The sequence below is a fragment of the Vulpes vulpes genome, chromosome 16 (assembly GCF_048418805.1).
Source record: "Vulpes vulpes isolate BD-2025 chromosome 16, VulVul3, whole genome shotgun sequence".
NCBI lineage: Eukaryota > Metazoa > Chordata > Mammalia > Carnivora > Canidae > Vulpes > Vulpes vulpes.
Window position 1 is genome coordinate 38,985,797 of NC_132795.1, and position 20,549 is coordinate 39,006,345.

Genomic DNA, 20,549 nt, shown 5'->3' on the forward strand with positions numbered 1-20,549 from the left:
TAAGGCAGCGGAGGCACAGTCGGTCTCGGGAAGGACATGCACTCGGAGGAAGCTGGCGCCTGGGAAGGGCAGCCTGGGACCTGTAGGAAGAGCTTTCAGGGCAAAATGAGCTTCCCGTGCCCTTCACGGACCGTCCCCACACCTCCCGGAGGCGCTGCTGTTAGTTGATTGTTCTGCATCTCCCCCAGCGCTGGATCCGTGTCCCCAGCACGGGGTTCTGAGGATCTGCCGCCCTCACCAGCGCCCTCCGAACTGTTCGTACACTGACCGCGGGCCCTCCGAGGGATCCAGAGGCTGGAGGGACACATCCGTGGGCACGGAGATCCCTCTGGATGCTTTTTATAAAAACCCCCTTTCTTACTGCAATTGACACAAGGTTAGGTTAGTTTCAGGTGCACAGCACAGTGAGCCCACAAGTCACACCTGCTGTGTCCCCCCGGTGCAGCTACCATGTGTCCCCAAAGAACACGGTTATTTATTTTTTTTTAAGATCATTCATGAGAGACAGAGGCAGAGACATAGGCAGAGGGAGAAGCAGGCTCCCTACGGGGAGCCCGATGTGGGACTCAATCCCGGGACCCCGGGGTCATGGCCTGGGCCGCAGGCAGTTAGAATACCACACACTGCACCCCCTGTGGGCTCTTTGTCCCCAGACCTGTTCATCCCCTACCTGGAAGCCCATGTCTCCCCTTCGCCTGTTTTGCACAAGCCGCCTCCCCCGCCTCCTGCAGCCACCAGTTCTCTGTGTTTATGGGTCTCTTTTTGCTTTGTTTTTTTTTTTTTAATTTCTTTTTAAAGGATTTACTTTTTTTTAAAATTTTTATTTATTGGGACGCCTGGGTGGCTCAGTGGTTGAGCATCTGCCTTCAGCCCAGGGCGTGACCCTGGAGACCCGGGATCGAGTTCCCGCATCAGGCTCCCTGCATGGAGCCTGCTTCTCCCTCTGCCTCTCTCTCTCTCTCTCTCTCTCTCTCTCTCTCTCTCCCTGTCATGAATAAATAAATAAAATCTTTAAAAAGAATAATAATGATAAAAGGGCTTCCTTTCTAAAAAAAAAAAATTTATTTATTTATGATAGTCACACAGAGAGAGAGAGAGAGAGAGGCAGAGACACAGGCAGAGGGAGAAGCAGTCTCCATGCACTGGGAGCCCGACATGGGATTCGATCCTGGGTCTCCAGGATTGCGCGCTGGGCCAAAGGCAGGCGCCAAACCGCTGCGCCACCCAGGGATCCCCCCCCCCTTTTTTTTAGATTCCACATACACGTGAAATCACATGGTACCTGTTTAAACAAATTTTAAATTGAGCGTAGTGGGCCCAGGCCCTTGGCTCTGGAGGGGAGCTGTATGCGCAGTACGGCCCGGTGGCTACCTGGGTCTTTGGCTGGTACAGGCTGTTGATCAACTGGAATTTTTTGAAAAAAAAAATTTTTTTTAAAGATTTTATTCATTTATTCATGAGAGACAGAGAGGCAGAGACACAGGCAGAGGGAGAAGCAGGCTCCATGCGGGGAGCCCGAAGCAGGACTCGATCCTGGGACCCTGGGGTCACGGCCTGAGCCGAGGGCAGGTGCTAAACAGAGCCACCCAGGGATCCCCCCCTTTTTTGATCAGTGATATTCTAATATCCTTTGCCTTTCGTATGATTGGAATTACAGGGCGGTTTAGGCTTATCAAAATGACAATTCTGATTATGGCTCCTTCCCTCCCTCCTGCCTCATCCCTCTCTCTCCTTCTCCTCCCCCGCCCTTCCTCCCTCCTCCTTCCCCTCTGCTTCCCCCTTTTTTCCTTTCCCAGCCAACAGCTTGGAATTAATTATATTTGAAAAGTGAGTCAGTCTGGGGCACCTGGCTGGCTCGCTCACCCAGCAGGACACGTGAGTCTTGCCCTTGGGGTTGGAAGTTCAAGCCCCCTGTTGGGTATAAGAGCTTACGTAACACAAAGAGAAAAAGGAGTCGATCTGACCTTTGGGTTCTGCCACATCTATATCTTTTAACCGCCTGTTGGTGTTTTTTTTTTAAACTTTCACTTTCTACTACTTTGTTATGTTCTTTGCAGAAAAAGAAATTAGAGTAGCACGCGGAGTGTTTTAACTTCTTTCATTCGCCATCTACCTATAGATCGCCCTGGAGATGTTGGGTACTGGGTGGATTATGGTGGGAAAGAATCTGACAGCCCCTTGCTTCACAGAAACCATGTGAGATACAAACTGGTGAGTGCTGTCATGGGGACGTACAGAGCCTTATGAGCACTTACGGGTGGGAGAGGCCTGTCTTCTGCAAGCGATTTAGAGCTGAGATCTTGAGGAGGAGTAGGCGTTGCCTAGCAGGTCCCATGCCGTACGTGAACATGCTCGACGCAGCGGGGACCGGTTTCTGAAGTCCGTCCTTGGGCAGCACGTGAGATGAGCATCACTCTTGCTGTTTTTCCTCCATTACGAGAAAGAGCGTTAGGGCTAATTGTGTCGAAGTTTAGGGTTCATCCTCTCTGTCAGGGGCAGAGGTGAAATTTACAGTGCGGCAGTTGCTCTGGAGCAAACCATGTTTTCCCTTCCTGTAAAGCGGAGAGAGCGTCCCCTGTGTGCTCCCCTCCCAGGGCTCATGTGGGGACAGTGATGACTGGGAAGGCACTTTGTCCACCGGAAAGCCCATCTCGCGTCGGCCAGTATCGTCCAAGGTCTGGTTCCAGCGCGGTGTTGGTGGCTGCTCCACCACCGGGCTCAGATGCTTACCTGTCGTGTGGACACTAGAATGTGTCCAGAAGCGTCACCGAGGAGAGCAGAGCAGTGACCTCACCGCTCGGGGCGTTTCCCCAGGCAGAGACCCTTTATGTTTTGTTTTCTAAACTCCCGCTTTGGACAGGCGCTTTGGACAGGCCGTAGCGCAGCTAAAGCAAGACCGTAGCGCAGCTAAAGCAAGACCGAGCAAAACACCGAGATTCCAGCCCCTCGCCGGAGGCCAGTGATGCCGAGACGCAGAGCACGGCCGCGTGGGCGCCCCCAGGGCCTTCAGCCTGCTTTCTAGCGGGTGTGGGTGCAAGCACTGCCCCGGTGGGAGCCCCCCGCCCCCCCGGAACGGCTCCGGGCCTGCAGCCACTTGGCAGCTGTCCGGGCTGCGGGGCTCGGCTCGCACGCTCCTGCCTGGGAACAGGTGTCCTCTGCACCTGGCCGGGCTCGGGGCTCCGCGCGGGCCCCAGCCGTGCTCGCCAGGCACGCTCGGGACCCCCGCCTCCTCTGCCGGGGGAGCATCCGCGAAGGCGCAGAGGCCCAAGGCCACCTGGTGGGTGGTGGCAAGTCCCGGGTGTCCCGCTGACCGCGGGCTCAGCGAGCTTGCCGCTCCCCTGATCTGGGATGGGCCTGGACGACGGGCCGCGCAGCACTGTACCCCACCCCCACCCCCACCGGAGCCCCCTGGCCTGACGTGTGCCGAGCCCGGGCAGGCGACTGTGGCAGCAGGAAGCCTCGGCCCGGCTGTGGGGCAATAGCCGGGAGCCTCCTGTATGTGACACACGGTTCTCGCCCACCTCGGACACCAGGTGAGCCTTGGCCCCGGACAGCATGGCCCTCTCGGGCACCCTCGGCTGAGTAGGTTTGTTGGTTTGTTTAAGATTTTATTTATTTATACATGAGAGACACAGAGAGAGGAAGAGACACAGGCAGAGGGAGAAGCAGGCTCCCTGCGGGGAGCCCGATGTGGGACTCGATCCCGGGTCTCCAGGATCATGACCTGGGTGGAAGGTGGCGCTATACCGCTGGGCCACCGGGACTGCCCAGTTGAGTAGGTTTTGACGGAAGGCTTGCCTTGGTTGCTCACTTGGTAAACCAGATTTTGTCATTATAGGAGTCCTATGTTGCTGCATGACGAATTACTTCAATATCAGCAGCCACTTGGCAGCTGTCCCGGCTGCGGGACAGTCTTTTTTTTTAAAGACTATTTATTCATGAGAGACACACACAGAGAGGCAGAGACCCAGGCAGAGGGAGAAGTAGGCTCCATGCAGGGAGCCCGACGTGGGACTCGATCCCAGGACTCTGGGTCACGCCCTGGGCTGAAGGCAGACGCCCAACCCCTGAGCAGCCCGCCCCCCCCCCCCCCCACCGGCGCCCCAGCTGAAACATTTGTTCTGTCACATGGTTTCTGTGGGTCAGGAGTTTGGGAAGCAGCTTAGCTGGAGGGTGCTTTGGTTTGGGCGTCTCTTTGGGACACCGTAGTTCAGACGATGGCAGCCCTGGTCAGCATCTGAAGTCTCGACTGGGGCTGGAGGACTGCGGTGGCTCACTCGCATGGCTGGCTGGCAAGTCGGGGCTGCTCACTGATGGGCCTCGGATGCTTATCACAGAGACCCAACCATCTGGCTGCTTTGGGGTCTTCGGAATATGGCAGCAGGTTTCCTCCCAAGCCATCCGAGAGAGCGAGCAAGGACAAGGACAAATGGTGGGGTCTTCCATGATTAGCTTCTGGTGTCACCCAGTACCTGCCACACATGCCTGCCCTGTTGGGTGCATGGACCAGCCGGCTGGCATGTGTAAAGGAACCATACAGAATCATTAGGAGCCATCCTGGCTGCTGGCTTACCCCAGCTGTTCTGGAAATACAGGAGGTGTGAAAAAGGAGCTCTGTTTTGACCTCTCCAACCACCATGCCATGGAGTGGGGATAGGAAACCACTTGTACGGTTGTGGCTACTTCCCCCGTAGTCTGAACTAGTTTCCCTGTAAATCCAGGGACAGGTTCCCCCTTTTTTGGCATTCAGTTAATATTTGCTTTGTATCTCTACACGCGCTTGTGTTGGGTATGCAAACGTTACAGAAATGTTTAGAAACAAACAAACAAAAATGTTTAGAAACATTTCCTTCTCTTGCTGGATTGACCCCTTTAGTGTTAGGTGATGCCGCTTGGTCTACTAGCCTTTGCTTCAAGTCCATTTTGTCTGATGGATGTATAGCTGCCGCTTTCCTTTGGCTGCTTGTGCATGGAATGGCTTTTTCATCCATTCACTTTCCTGTGTCCTTACAGCTGAAGTGAGCTCCTTGCATGTAGCATGTAGGTGGGTCACGTGTGTGTTGGTTTTTTTTTTTTTTTTTAAGATTTTATTTATTCATGAAAGAGGCAGAGACACAGGCAGAGGGAGAAGCAGGCTCCATGCAGGGAGCCCGACGTGGGACTCGATCCCAGACTCCAAGATCACACCCTGGGCCAAAGGCAGGCGCTAAACCACTGAGCCACCCACGGATTCCTGGTCATGTGTTTTTTGATTGGAGAATTTAGTTCTCTTACTTTTTTTCTTTTTTAAGCAGGCTCCATGCTGGGTATACGGGTTCAACATGGGTGTTGAACTCGAGATCCTGAGATCAAGACCTGAGTTGAGATCAAGTGTCGGGGTGTTCAACTGAGCCACCCAGGAGCCTCAGTTCATTTACATTTAAAGTAATTATTGATGGGTATGTGCTTATTGCCATTTCAAAAATTTTATTATTTTTCCTGCCAATTGTTATTTTCTGGCTGTTTTATAGCTATTTCTTCTTGCTTTGTGGTTTGGTGACTTTTCGGTGGTGGTTTCTACAGCTACTAGTGTTTTTTTGCATGATGTTTACTACAAGGCTTACAGAGAACATATACCAGTCTATGTTGGTAACTTGAACACATCTTTACTATTCCCCCGACTTTTAATGGTTTTGAGGTCACATTTTACATATTTTATCTTGTGTATCCCTTAGTTATTGTACCTATGCTTTTACTATTTTTTTTTTAAAAGATTTTATTGATTCATTCATGAGAGAGGGGCAGAGACACAGGCAGAGGGAGAAGCAGGCTCCATGCAGGGAGCCCGACGTGGGACTTGATCCTGGGTCTCCAGGATCATGCCCCGAGCTGGAAGGCAGTCAGTCAACTGCTGAGTCACCCAGGCCTCCCTACTTTTATTACTTTTACCTTTTAGCCTTACACTAGCTTTAAGATTGATCCACTACCTTTACCAGTGAGATTTATACTTTCATATATCTTGTTGCTAATTAGCACCCTTTTCAGCTTAAAAAAGTCCCTTTCAGGGCAGCCCGGGTGGCTCAGCACTTTAGCACCACCTTCAGCCCAGGGCCTGATCCTGGAGACCAGGGGATCAAGTCAAGTCCCATGTAGGGCTCCCTGCATGGAGCCTGCTTCTCCGAGCCTCTCTGTCTCTCATGAATAAATAAAAAAAATCTTAAAAAAAAAAGTCCCTTTCACATTTCTTGTAAGGCCAGTTTAGTGGTGATGAACCCCTTTAGCTTTTGCTTGTCTTCTGGGAAACTCTCTTCCTTCAGTTCTGAATAACTTTGCTGGATAGAGTCCTCTGGGTAGTTTATCTCTTGTCAGTCTATAAGCTTTCCTAGATGTCATGGACAGAATAATTCCATTTCATAATCTACCTCACTGCCAGGCACAGTAGGCACTCAGATGTGTAACAGAAGAGGGAAAAACCCTCTTTTGATCAGAGACAGTGGAGTTAAACAGAAAGATGGCTTTGAAGCCAGATCTTCTTTGGAATCCTTATTCTCTAGCTTCATGAGCTTGGGTAAATGCAGCGGAAGGAAAAAACCCATCCTGCAGAGGTGTTCTAGCACAGTAAGTACTGATTACGAGCATCCTTTGAGTCTCTCGATCCTATCAGCATCAGATCTGCAGGTTCAGAGAATGTTTTTTTAAGATTTTAGAGGATGCAACTCTCCTTCTTGGGGTCGAGTTCAAGCCCCCCCACGTTGGGTGGAGAGATTACTTTAAAAAAATCTTAAAGAACATTGATCCATCAGAGCCTGTACTTTGCCTTACTTTGTCTATACAAATAAATGTTTTTTGTTGGCTTCACCTTGTAATGTACTCAGGTTACTTTTCTGGAATTTAGCTAAGCATTCTTTTTTTCAAAAAGATTTTAAGTAATCTCTCTACCCAAAGTGGGGCTCAAACTCATGACCCCGAGATCAAGTCGCATGCTCTACCGAGTCAGCCATGTGCCCCTCAAATTATTTTTTGATAGTGATTTGGCAACTTTAAAAGTGTCCTCTAACATGTTTTTTTCTACCTGGTTTTCATAATTTGGAAGATACGTGACAACCTCCTAGGTCAGGGATTGGCAAAATCTTGACCTGTTTTGGTAAATAACATTTACCAAACATAACCACTCATATTCTTTTACGTATTGAGCAGAGCTACTTTCTGTGTTCCAAGAGCAGAGGTAAATGGTTATGACAGAGATATTCCTTTAAGAATAAGTCTATCAAAAAAAAAAATAATAATAAGTCTATCTTCATGTAGGGCAGTGGATCACATGAGTGGACATCAAAAGAAAGCATCTTGGAAGTTCAGCTTAGTCTTATTATCTGATTTAAAAGTCTGCCAAGATAAGACCCTTTTTCCCAGCAAAACTGTAAATGCATATTTTTCTCTGTGGTACGTTACGCATTCAGGTCAGTAGGAGACCACGTACAGAAGAACGCTACAGGTAGAGATTACAGCACCCAAGGAGAAAACAGCCCATCCTCCAGTCTTAGGTGACCGATGCAAACATTAACCAGCATCAAGAAAGAAAAAAAACATCTTGTCAAAATTACTACTTGTGGACTAAAACAAAGGACACATTCCCACTAGAACAGAAATAAATTTTAATTTGTTGAAAAGTGCAGCAGTGAACAGGGTCTTTTTTGAAGGGCACTTTCTAAGTCAGGTGACTTGAGATGACACAAAGCCAGGGCAGAGTAATTTCTAGGAACAAATGACACAAACACAGGAATTCACAGAAGTCAGTGGGACCTAAGTGGTGGTGAAAGTAAAGAACCCAAGTATTCCCATCTCATTCAGTGATACACCAGCTGAAATACCCTTTGTGTTCTCTTAGGGAGGACCCTGGAGCAATCCATCGTCTTTTGTTAAAGCACCAATCCTTAGACACCAGAAATAAACTTAAGTTTCTCAGAGACCGAGGTATAACTTCCATGGCTATGGTTACTATTTTGTACAAAAACCTTGGTATTGTGAATTAAAATGTACTTTGGAACAGTATGGTTGGTCAAATTCAAAGATGCTCAAAAGGGGTTCCCCCCACTTGGTATTTGAAGGACAGCTTTTAATAGGACATCTTATAAGGCAAAATCTCTGTTCATTCTGTGGCCTTGGATCACTGCTAATGGTTATATAGTTTTCTACTCTGAAGGGCACAACCAGTCCAGACCAGGCCTTCTTAAAAGAGAAAGTAATCAAAATCCAAGTTTGTACAATTAAGGGAGAAACAAGCCGAGCCTCTTGCAGTGTTTTCCTTGTACATATACATTCGGAAAAGTTCGGCGTGTTTTACAGTCTGTTAAGCTATCGCCCATATCCAGAATAAAGCCAGTCTAAGAGAAAGTCAAATTATAGGCCATTCCCAAGTTAGGAGATGTACCAAGTACATGAGAGGTAGACACAGCAGGCATCCCATCCCTACCACCCACGCAGAAGTCCGCTGGATGGACGAGCAGTGTGGCAGGGTTACTCACTACGGGCAGCTGACTTGTGTCACTCTTACGACTTTATCCTGCTCTCAGGAACCAGCATCATAAAACTGAATAATAGGACATCACAATATACCACCTGGTAAGAGTTGATTTCTTTTTATTCGGGAATAACTATGGTCAACTTTCATGAAGGTAGAAGTTGACTGAGAAATGTTAAGAATCAAAGTGTAGAATAAAGATGATACCCATATTTAACATTGTAGTTGGCTTTCAGTTACAAAATATTTAGAATTTCTCTCCCTAAAACATTCACAGCAGAGGTGTTCATCTCACTTGCCTATTTCACCTCTAAATACCACCACAGTTAACTGGGATTGTGTGAGGTAAAGGAACAAACCCAATGGCTATTAACCCAGCGTGGCTCTCTGGAGTTCTGACAGAGAAGCTGCTTACAGCCAAGTCTTACAAAGTGCTTAAAGCTCAACCTAAGACCTTAAATAAAGCTAAAATCAGTATTGCCTGAGTTGAACAGGTTATAAACCACAGCTCTTCCTCCTCGCCCTGCCGTCCCACCACAGATTAGCTTTCTTGTGAAGAAAACAATAGAAACGGGATTGGTTTTGGAGCCCAGAAACCTACAACTGTAGGTGTTCTGAACAGTGAGGAAATGTCAACAACGTCTGGCTTTGACAGGGGAAGGGTGAGTGAGGCCCCAAAATATGCAAGACTCCACTCACAACTCTGAAAGGGAAGAAAGAAAGGAGGGTGTAAAGCAGCTGGAACTTTGCACCAACTATACCAAATGAACAGAATGTCAACAAAATGCAGAGAGTCAAAACAAACCCAGGCTCCCTGCGAGACAGGCACTTCACTATATCCCAACTACAGCCCTTCCACCTGTCACCCCGAGAGCCCTGTCTACCAGGGCCCTCAGAAAATGCGACCTTCACCACCCCTGGAAGTTCTTTTCTCTGCTGAGATACTAAGCCACTTTGCTTTGCAGATCTCGGAGGGGTAGTTATCGAAAGAAGAGACATTCCTTCTTGTGGTTAGCAGCCACCAGGAAGGAGATATAAAAAGATCACTTTTTTTTTTTAAACTACCTGGAATTAGTCTTTACCAAAAAATAACTACTTGGAATTAGCCTTTACCAAAACCTTACTGTTCTATTTCAGTGTAGCACCAGCCCAGGATGAAAAAAACCAAAAAAACCAACCAAAAAAAAAACCCATACTTGGTTGACAGGCAAGTTTTGAATTTGTGACCTTATCACATTGTGATGGATATTATAAACAATATATTTCTACTAATCTGGAAATGGTGGTACTTGTTCTTGCTCTGATGGATACTCAAGCTGTGTGATGTTGGTATTTTTGATAGTGAAGTGGTCAAGCTCTAAAATATCCCCCCCCCCCCCGCCCCCCCAGCCCTATGTATTGCCATTTATCTGAATGGATTTACAAATTCAGACTTTGACCTCATGGGGAATAATCAAGAACTCTAACCCCAGGACCCTTTCTGTCCTTTCTGAGGACAAAGACCTCAGGAGCATTCCTTATTAGCTGAATGAAGGGACCAGGGCCAGCCATTCCTGACACAAGGGCAGAGTTCACAGTTTAACACATTGCACAAGGAAGTCAGCTGATTGGGTTGCTTTTTCAAACAGGACTTAGAGCCAGTCCAGAAACTTTTCCAGGCGTGGTCCTGAGGACTAGCTACAGATACCTACTACAATCACTTCATCAGACAGAGGCGTGCAGGGATCCAACTGCAGAGGTTGCTACAGAGTGTGTTTTGAAAACCTTCGAGTCCTGACACTGCCCTGATTGCTGAACATGAGACGAGGGTCAAACCTGTATCTGTGGGAGGAGAAAAAAAGGATGTCACATTGAGCACTTCATTCAGAATGTTCAGTGGAAAGGATGGCAGAAGGCAGATAAAGGAACAATTAAATCACTGGAGAGGAATCCAGTGGTAAAGGCCGCAGTACAAAACAGAAGTACTGCATAAGTGAGAGCGTTTCCATCCAAGGAAGTGAGCACAAAACAATGCAGTAACAAGCAGAGAGAAGAAAAATAAGCAAGGTTAATCTCAAGGCATCAGGAGGAGGCAAGATTTGAGGTGTTTTCTAGCCCTTGCTGGAGCCCTACCAGCAGCTTCAAAGCCCTTTCTTTCACAGTTCAGATGGAATGACAGGTAAGAACACAGGTGTGCACCCCAGACATGTTTCCAGCTGGCTCATTATGAACTCACAGAAGTCATTAAGCTCTGGCTACCAAGAAAATAGTAAGGTGATGCAATTCACGTAAAATATCTGGCACATCATAGAAGTTGGCCAAGTGTCAGGTATCAGCATTTATTCTTTTCCTTGGGTGGTAAAATTAAAGAAGGTAGATTGGCTGCAAAGATATGTTACATGTGTAGGCTAGACACAACATCGTATTTTACTTTTACCTGCAATCTGTGGGATAAATTATTTAGCATTATTTTAGACCAAGGGCAGGACATACACTCTTTCCCAACTATTCAACTTCGTTGCTGTATGTAAACGAATGTTTGTGGCTGTTTTCAAAGAGTGGTGGCTTGATTGGGCCTGTAGGATCTAGCCTGCTGACCCCCATTTTCAAAGGATCCTACAGACCTCAGTGTTTGGTGGGAAAGAATAAATGACTGCTAAGGAGCTTAAAAAGAAATCAGGTGGTTTAAATAGCTGAGGCTAACATTAGTGAAGCCAGCACCTACAGTGTCGGTAATATGCTTCTTAGAACATGAGCGAGACAATTATATAGTTATCACAAACGAAGCCTGCCTGAGAGTCAGGAGGTCTTGCTGTATCTCTTCTGACAGGGTGACCCTTGGACAAATGTGCCTAAGGGCTCTAACGGCTGGATGGAAATTCTATGGTTAAGTCCTAACACTTGCGGCTTGATGCTCAGGAGAACCAAGGGGGATGCTGCATCCGGCCAACCAGCTGCCGCAGAGCAGGTAGGTGCGTGTTCTAGCAGCAGCTTGGGCAGGGACCGTGTGGCCAAACACCACACCAAGAGGTATAAGACCTGACCCTCTTCCAAGAGTCATCCAGAGACTGCTCTACACCTCTAATTTTATTTGGTAAAACATTCTGAGCAAAGTAACTGTTGCAAACTGCAAAATCACCATGTGTCAACTAGTTTACTTTAGAGACTGGCACTGGCATAAGAGGACGCATTTCACTAATGTAGAGGAAAGCTCCAAGCTGGGCAGTTGGAATGCCTGACCAATTATAGCATTAACAGGGTTATCTGTATTTAAAAAACCCTTAAGTGATAGAAAATTATGATTTTCTAAAAAAAAATGTCTAAAAACGTGGTCTTTTTATACTGTTACCTAATTGTAGTCTACTGGTCTCCATGTCCCTTTGGCTCTATTTATAGCATTTAGAAGCAAAAGTGTTTTTTTGTTGTTTTTAAAGATTTATTTTAGAGTGAGTGAGCATGCGAGAGGAGAAGGGGAAAGAATCTCAAGCAGACTCCCTGAGCTGAGCACATAGCCCCACTCGGGGCTTAAAACATGACCCTGAGATAAATGACTTGAGCTGAAACCAAGAGTGGGACGCTTAACTGGCTGAGCCATCCTGGCGCCCCTACATTTAACAGTCTATACACAGTTTTTCTGCTCAGTCACAAACATTACTCTCTAATGTGTACTGAGGATATTTCACACTAAGACAGCTAAGTAATTGAGTTACTACTTTCCATCAGCTTAGGATACGAATTTCCCCTCTTTCCTATAATTGATAGAAGAACTGAAATAATGAGGTTTCATAATCTTCAAGCACAAATTGACAAGTTTCATGCCACAGGCAGCTCAAACGTATGGTGTGCTGAGACCCAATGTCACTGGTGAAAAGTTCCTATTTCAGGAGTGAGTGGGAGGAACAGAGCTGGCCTAGTAGGTGATAAAAATCTTTTCTGCCTTCATATACTACAGTGGTCTTACGTATTTCAACATTTCAGAGTCTAGAGCTTCTAATTCATTTTGTGTGTTTAGCATATTAAGTTTACTGGCAAGCATTCAAGTTCGTCTAATTGGGTTTTCTCCGAAATGAAATGAAGGCATACCCCCTCTCGGAAGTGCTATGGAACAGGGTAGCACTTGGTTGGTTTAAAGAAACCCCACAGTCACCAGTGCAATCAAGTTGGTACCATGACAAGAGTCACACGAAGAAGAGGAGGAAGAAGAGTCCCACATGGCAGGGAATAGGGCTAGGCCTGCAGCTAAAGCAGCGACTGGCACTGAAGAGCGAAAATCTTCCCAGCACAAGAGGTAACGCGCTAAGACACAGCATTCCTACTATAAAGCAGAACATTGAGAAACACAGCTTAGCTGAAGGCCAGAAGGGCCATCAGGCTCCCTTCATGTCTTCAAGAATGACATGACTGCTATAGATAACTTGGCAAAGCCATCGAAGAAGATGGAAACTTACCCAGGGTCAAACACCCCTGGAGTGCGGCAGGTTGGTCCAGAACAGGACTGTAACATCATGAGCCGGTAGTTCATTTTTCCTAAAAGCTCTGGGTCGATACTTTTAGCAATGTTTGTGATTTGGTCTGGGTCTGCAGTCAGGTTATAGACTTCTACAAACACCTATAAGAATGAAAAGATGGAGGAAAGAAAAGGGCAAGCATTATAGTTGAAATACTCCTTGTGTGGATTATGTCTAAATGGGGCAGGAGGACAAACTACCTTATAAGAGCAAGAACAGAATGCAGGACCCTCAAATAGCAAGGTCACAGAAAGTAGACTCAGTGGTAATACTGTTTCAGAAGTGAGTTGACATTTGAAGGTTTATTGATGCCTTAGAATTGTTAAGTTAGATATGGAAAGTTCTCTAACCTGTCTTGTACAGATGCTGAAGTTTCCTGTCTTAAAAAGCAGTTTTGGATGTCCCACACCAACTGGGAAAGGACACAATCCCATTGTTTCTGACATTAGATATATCGAAAGTATCACTATTCTCTCCCCCTCCCCTGTACTTTGTTCTCCAAACTGGAGTTAAGTGATAGGCTAGGAAGATGACAGGTAAATGTCACGGGAGAAGGAGGAACAAGAATTGATTCCGAACGATGCTCTTCTGCCTGCTGTCCAAAGTGCTCATGAGCCACAAACGAGTGGCAAGTTGAGTCCATTTCTGAGAAACACAATGAGCATCGGCTCCATATGGCAAGACGTGGGTTGCCAGATGAGCACATGCTGAGGAACAGTAGAAACCACAAGGGACTGCGGTGCATGAGATCCTCAGACAATCCATACTGATCTCTGGTAGCTAAAAGCCACCTTCTTACATGGATGGGGCCTCCTGGTCTTGCTTTTGATGCCCCCTGCTTATCTATTTGAGCAGCTCTGGACTGCGATACTGTGGAGACCTAAGGTTCTGTACAAGCTGGTTGCCAGTAAGCCTTCTAGCAAATGTCCCAACTCCTTTCACCTTCATAGAGTAGAAGTGTCTTACTCTGATCCCAAACTATCAGGGAAGCAAACAGACCAGACCTGTAGCAATCTCAAAAGTGGATGGTGCATTTAAAGCGTGTTTGGGTGGTAGTGGGGGTGAGGAAAATCTCATCCAGAAAGGGCACAGTTAGAGGGGTGTAGTATGGCTTTGTGGAATTCTGTTTCTTTCCTTTTCTTCTTTTCCTTAAGATTTGAGAGAGAGGGCGTGGGTGTGTGTGCAGTGGGGGGGTTGGGGGGGAAGGGAGGAAGGGAGTCCCAAGCCGACTGTGCTGAGTGCAGGGCCCAATTGCAGGACACTGAGATCACCACCTGGGCCGAAACCAAAAGTTGGATGCTTAACCGACGAGCCATCCAGGCGCCCCTCTATTTTCTTAACTGAAGGAAGCCTGAGTGGAAGTACAGATAAGAAACCTATCTTCCCTATGGAATTGCTCTTCTGCTGCCAAGTCCAGCTAACAAAGCACTGGCACTAGGACACGCAGGGGCAGGGGAGGCAGAGGGCCTTCTTACCTCCTGGTCATCAAACTCACAATACTGTAAATTCCACCGTGCTGACATGGTCCTCACGCAGGCGTAGGTGTTATTGTAAGCATCTTCACAGACACAGTCTGGGAAACATTGCTGTAGGGATATTTAAAAAGTTAAGTCAAGAAAATTCTTCTATAGTAACAAATACCACTTGCCTTCAGGGGTAATCAAGTTGGCTCAAGCCAGGCCTACCACTGGACAGAAATGAGGAAACCTTCCACAGAGAAGTCAATCACAAATAGATGTGGGCTTTGTTCCTTACTTGTGGCTAACTTAAGGACCATGTTTGTGGTGGTTTGTATAGACCGTCTGCTGATCTCCTGACAAGAATCTGTAGAATACAGATTCTACAAGAATTTGTAGCAAGCAACTGGAAAATGGATGGAGACCAAAGCAATCTCCTATTGAGTCATGTCTAAGGTATATTAACGGGCTGGAGAAAAAGGCTCAAGTGAGCTTTGTGGAATCAGCTGCAGGTAAATTCTTCATGTCTTCCTTACCAACTTTTGGTTGGTTCTTTGCTATTCCTTACACTTTGGTATTAGGCTTCCCGGACTTTGCTATTTCCCATTATCCAAAGTGAGGCCAACGTTGCCCTTACCACCTCTGGGGCCAGCCTCGCTGCCCCCAAGCAAGACACGTATGATGGCACTTGGATATAACTGTGGCAATCCTGCATCTCTACTCAATGCTACTGATAACCTCCCTTAAAAACAATGGTACTGCTTTTGGGAAGGGTACAAAAACACGGGGAATAAATAACATGGGTAGATACATGTAACTTGTTACAGAAACTGAAGAAGTCAAGGTGGACATTCTGACAATAGGTCAGAAACATTTTCAGGATTATTAAATTTGCCTTGTCTACAAATCTCTACAGTCAACTGACCAAGTGAAATGATTGAGACTCAGATTAAGGGTTTTTAATTCTTGACCCCTCTAAACCGATGCTTTGCTGTGCTATTGCTAAGGAAGCTGTCTAAGCCAACTCAAGCCATTACTTACAGATACTCCAGGACTCAGGGAAGGACAGGTTGGGTCGGTGACATCACGGCCTTCTCCTTGATATTCCACCAAGACATCTGATCGCCAAGTCAGATTTCTGGCACCTTTCTGGAAGGAAGAGCAGTAGTGGTTTCTGTGAGGCATACAGACTGTGATAAGAATCACAAAGTTATATTCTTACTGCTAAAGGGGATGTGGGAGTCCAAACTCACTGGACTGTTAAGTAGCTAAAGAGAACGGCAGAACTTGATGCAAAGGCTTCTGAGTATCACGTTTCGTAATGTGCAGAGCCTTACGTCCAATGCTTTGAGCATTTAATAGTTACTTCCCAAGACTTTCTGTGAAGCAGGTTTGCAATGCAGCCATAAAGTCTGGGAATTCTTCCAGGGGTGCCTTGATGGTGTGGTTGGTTGAGTGCCCGACTCTTGGTTTCAGCTCAGGTCTGATCTGGGGGTTGTGGTATAGAGCCCTGCATTGGGTTTGGCACTCAGGGTGGAGTCTGCTTGGGTTTTTCTCCCTATCTTTGCCTCCACCCCTGGGCATTTCCCCTCTAAAATAAAATCTTTTAAAAAAAATTCTTCTAAACTCTGATGAAGAAATTCACAGCCTAATTCAAGGACAAAAATTAAACATGGCTGGTTCAAAGTTCTTCTGGTTAGAATGAAGATACTATACACACATGAACTCATTTATTCTTCACTGTAATTAGTGGAGTGAAAGGAAAGAAGCAAAAGCATTTGAGATGGGAAAGTTCAGGACAGGTACATAAATGGCTAAAGAAATAAAGGAAGTTTTGTATCAAAAGGACAACACTAACACTGGAAGGAAGCAGAACACTTGGTAGAAAGTTTCCTGAAATCCAGCTGTCAGACAAGGAATAGAAAGACGTGGTAACCATACAGAAAAAGGTGCTGACAGGAGGCTGCTGTGGCTACTTGTTCTGTAAAGAAGAGCAGATGGTGGAAAGCAATGGGAGGCTTTTAAGCGGGGAAGGAACACACTCAAGACTGCTTTAGAAAGGTCATCTTAGTAGCAGAATCTAGAGACGGGGTAGAGAGATGAAGATAGGGAGATCAGGTCAGAATGTACTCTTAAAATGGTCTATACTCTTACTAATCAAAGTCTGATTTGTGGTTTTAAAAAGGGGACAGCAAGCCCAAAATGGAGTCACTTGTGCTAAACCCCACACCAACAAACCAGGACTTAATACCCAACCTAGTTGCAGTTTTAATCCTCCAGGAATGTAACTTTTGCCAGTTAACTTGAAATCGCCTGGTTAGCACAAGTGAGGTAATCTGCCCCATACGCCTTTCCGTTCCCCTCAGGAGGGTGACCTTACCCAAAACAATGCATTCTTTGCTAATAATTTCCATTATGCACCCCCTTTCTACCTTAAAAACTTTCTCTCTTCTACAGCTCTGCAGAGGCTACCTTCTATTGTAGAGGAGCTGCCTGATTCATCACTGAATAAATTTTTAACAGATTGCGTGGCAGTGCCAGGAGCTCAACCAAACTTCTGACAGCATTCTGGGACAGTGAGAACCACTGGCATGATACTTGCAAACCCGTTTTTTGTTTCTGGGTTTTTTTAAATAGGCACCATGCCCAGGGTGGAGCCCAACATAGGCTTTTGACTCACAACCCTAAGATCAAGACCTGAGCTGAGATTCGAGAACCAGATGCTCAACCAACTGAGCCAACCAGGTGCTCCCTCACAAACCTAATTTTTGAGTTCACGGTTCTTTCACCATTTCTGAGGACTGTGGGTTGCGATCCTCATCTAATTGGCTTTTCCTGTCTAGGGCTTAGCTGGTCACCTTGGGCTAGCAGAATGTTCCATTCAGGACTCAATTTCCCAGCCCTTGGTTATCTGCAGTTCCACAGTTATATGGAATCTCTTTCTAGTCCCCAGTCCCCATTTGCTGGAGTTTGCTGGTTTAGTCCATACTGGGACCTGCTGGTGGTGCACACAGCCTTCTCTTGGCCAGTCCCCAGTAAATCACTCTTGGTTACTGCTAGTATGTTAAGAGTGTCAAAATCTCACTGCTTAGTAAAGATAGTGACTCAACCACCTACCTACCTAAAGGTTAAAAAACAGAAGTAGTAAAATAATCTAGATCTACAATAATTAGTCAAGGGATACAAAAAGATATAAAATATAACGTCAAGAATATAAAACACGGGGGGGGGGGTTACAAATGTAGTGCTTTTAAAATGTACTTGAACTTACATAACTATCAACTTACAATAGACTGCCATATACATAGGATGTTCTACATGAGCCTCATAGTAACCATAAACCAAATACCTGTAACAGATACACAAAAATAAAGGAACAAACACTAAAGAATGTCACCAAATTACAAGGGCAAGAAAGAACACAATTACAAAAACTACCAGAAAACAGATGACGACATAAGTACATATCTATTAAGAAGTACTTTAAATGCAAATGGACTGAATGCTCCAATCAAAAAACACACCTAGGTCAGGGTGGCTGAATGGATAAAAACAAGACCATATATATGTGGCCTACAAGAGACTTCTTTCAAATCTAAACAACACATAGGCTGAAAGCAAAGGGATGGGAAAAAAGATATTCCACAAAAATGACAACTAAAACAAAGCTGAGGTAGCAATACTTACAGGGGAAGACTTTAAAATTAAAGGCTAGAACGAGACAAAGAAGGGCACTACATAATAAGGAAGGAATCAGTCCAACAGGATCATATAATATTTACGCAGCCAGCATAAGGGCACCTAACTACATAAAGCCAATATTAACAAAGATATAAATGGACAATGATACAATAATAGTAGGGGACTTTTAACACCTCCATTTACATCAAATGGATACATCATCCATCAATAGACTGATCTTAGGTGACACCTTAGGCTAGATGGATATGTACACAGCATTCTAGCCCTAAAACAGCAGGATACACATTCTTTTCAAGTGCACATAGAACATTCTCTGGTATAGATCACATGTTATACCACAAAACAAGTTTCAATGAGTTTTATGAAGACTGAAATTGTATCAAGCATCTTTCCTGACCACAATGGTATGAAACTAGAAATCAACTACAAGAAGTGTAGTCACTATGGGAAACAGTATGGAGGTTCCCCAAAGATTAAAAACAGAACTACCATACTCTCCAGCAGTCCCACTTCTAGGTACTTACCCGAAGAACTTTAAAACATTAATTGGAAAGATATATGCACCCCTATTCTCTGCAGCATTATTTACAACAGCCAAGACATGGAAGCAACTTAAGTGTCCACTGATAGATGAATGGACAAAGAAAATGTGTATATATACAATGGAGTACTACCCAACCATAAAAAAAATAAGATCTTGCCATTTTTGACAGCATAGATGGATCTAGGGGGTATTATACTAAGTGATATAAGTCAGAGAAAGACATACTGTATGCTTTCACTTACATGTGGAATTGAAGAAACAAACATAAAAACAGAATCAGAGTCATAGATACAGAGAACTGGTGGCTGCCAGAGGGGAATGGGTGGGGGAATAAGTGTAGTTGATGAAGGAGAATAAGAGATATAAACTTCATTATAAAATAATTAAGTCATGTGGATGAAAAGCACAGCATATGGAATATACTTAGTCAGTACTGTCATGAATGCTGACAGTAACTACACTTGCCATGGTGAACATTTCACAGTGTATGTACATATATGTCAGATCACTAGGATATGCACCTAAAAGTAATAAATTATTGTAGGTTAATAATAGGTTCAACTACAACAACAAAAGTAAGGGATCCCTGGGTGGCGCAGCGGTTTGGCGCCTGCCTTTGGCCCAGGGCGCGATCCTGGAGACCCAGGATCGAATCCCACATCAGGCTCCCGGTGCATGGAGCCTGCTTCTCCCTCTGCCTGTGTCTCTGCCTCTCTCTCTTTCTCTCTGTATGACTATCATAAATAAATAAAAAAAAATTAAAAAAAAAAAAAAGATGAAAACTGGAAGAAACACATGCAGGCTAAGCAACATGCTATTAAATAACCAATGGGTCAACAAAGAAATAAGAGGAAGAAAAAGTACTTTGAGACAAATGGAAATGGAAGGAAAACAGTTCAAAATGTAGGAGACACAGCAAAAACAATTTTACGAGGGAAGTTTAGGGGTGTCTGGGTGGCTTGGTCAGTTAAGCATCTGCCTTTGGCTCAGGTCATGATCCCAGGATCCTGGGACTAAGCCCCACCCACATCAAGCTCTCTGCTCAGCAGGGAGTCTGCTTCTCCCTCCCCAACCCTGTGTGCGCGCATACACACATACACACACACTTACTCTCAAATAAATAAAATGCTTAAAAAGGGGGGGGGGGGAGTTTATAGTGATACAGGCCCATCTCAAGAAACCAAGATCTCAAACAATCTAACCTTACATCTAAAGAAATTAAAAAAAAGAACAAAGCCCAAAGTTAGTAAAGGAAATAATAAAGATCAGAGCATAAATAAATGACATTGAGACTAAAAACCAATGGAAAGATCAGTGAAACTAAAAGCTGGTTCTTTGAAGAGAGAAAGAAGATTTATAAATGTTTAGTAAGAATCATCAAGAAAAAAATATACAGGATCTAAATAAATATAATCAGAAGTGAAAGAGAAGTTACATTAAAAGGGACAATCTAGAAGAAATGGGTAAATTCCTAGGAACATAAAATTTTCCAAGAATGATTCAAGAAGTAGGAAATCTAAACAGACCAATTACTAGTAATGAAACTGAGTTAGTAATCAAAAAACTCCCACCAAGACCAGACGGCTTCACAGATGAATTCTACCAAATATTTATTTTTTCTAAATTTTATTTATTTATGATAGTCACAGAGAGAGAGAGAGAGAGGCAGAGACATAGGCAGAGGGAGAAGCAGGCTCCATGCACCGGGAGCCCGACGTGGGATTTGATCCCGGGTCTCCAGGATCACACCCTGGGCCAAAGGCAGGCGCCAAACCGCTGCGCCACCCAGGGATCCCTCTACCAAATATTTAGAGAAGAATTAATACATATCCTTCTCAAAGTATTCCAAAACTCAAAGAGGA

The 20,549-nt window shown here is 45.2% G+C and overlaps 1 protein-coding gene across 1 annotated transcript in view; it reads right to left on the minus strand.

Annotated features, from left to right (window-relative positions):
• Positions 1 to 7,614: 7,614 nt before the first annotated feature.
• GNS (glucosamine (N-acetyl)-6-sulfatase) overlaps positions 7,615 to 20,549 on the minus strand; it is a 52,022-nt gene continuing 39,087 nt past the window's right edge. Inside the window, exons 11-14 of the mRNA XM_072742095.1 lie at positions 15,483 to 15,590; positions 14,460 to 14,570; positions 12,925 to 13,085; positions 7,615 to 10,318 (exon numbers count right to left, since the gene is read on the minus strand). Coding sequence (XP_072598196.1) covers positions 10,240 to 10,318; positions 12,925 to 13,085; positions 14,460 to 14,570; positions 15,483 to 15,590 — 459 coding nt within the window. The 3' untranslated portion in view covers positions 7,615 to 10,239. The remainder of the gene's footprint in view (positions 10,319 to 12,924; positions 13,086 to 14,459; positions 14,571 to 15,482; positions 15,591 to 20,549) is intronic.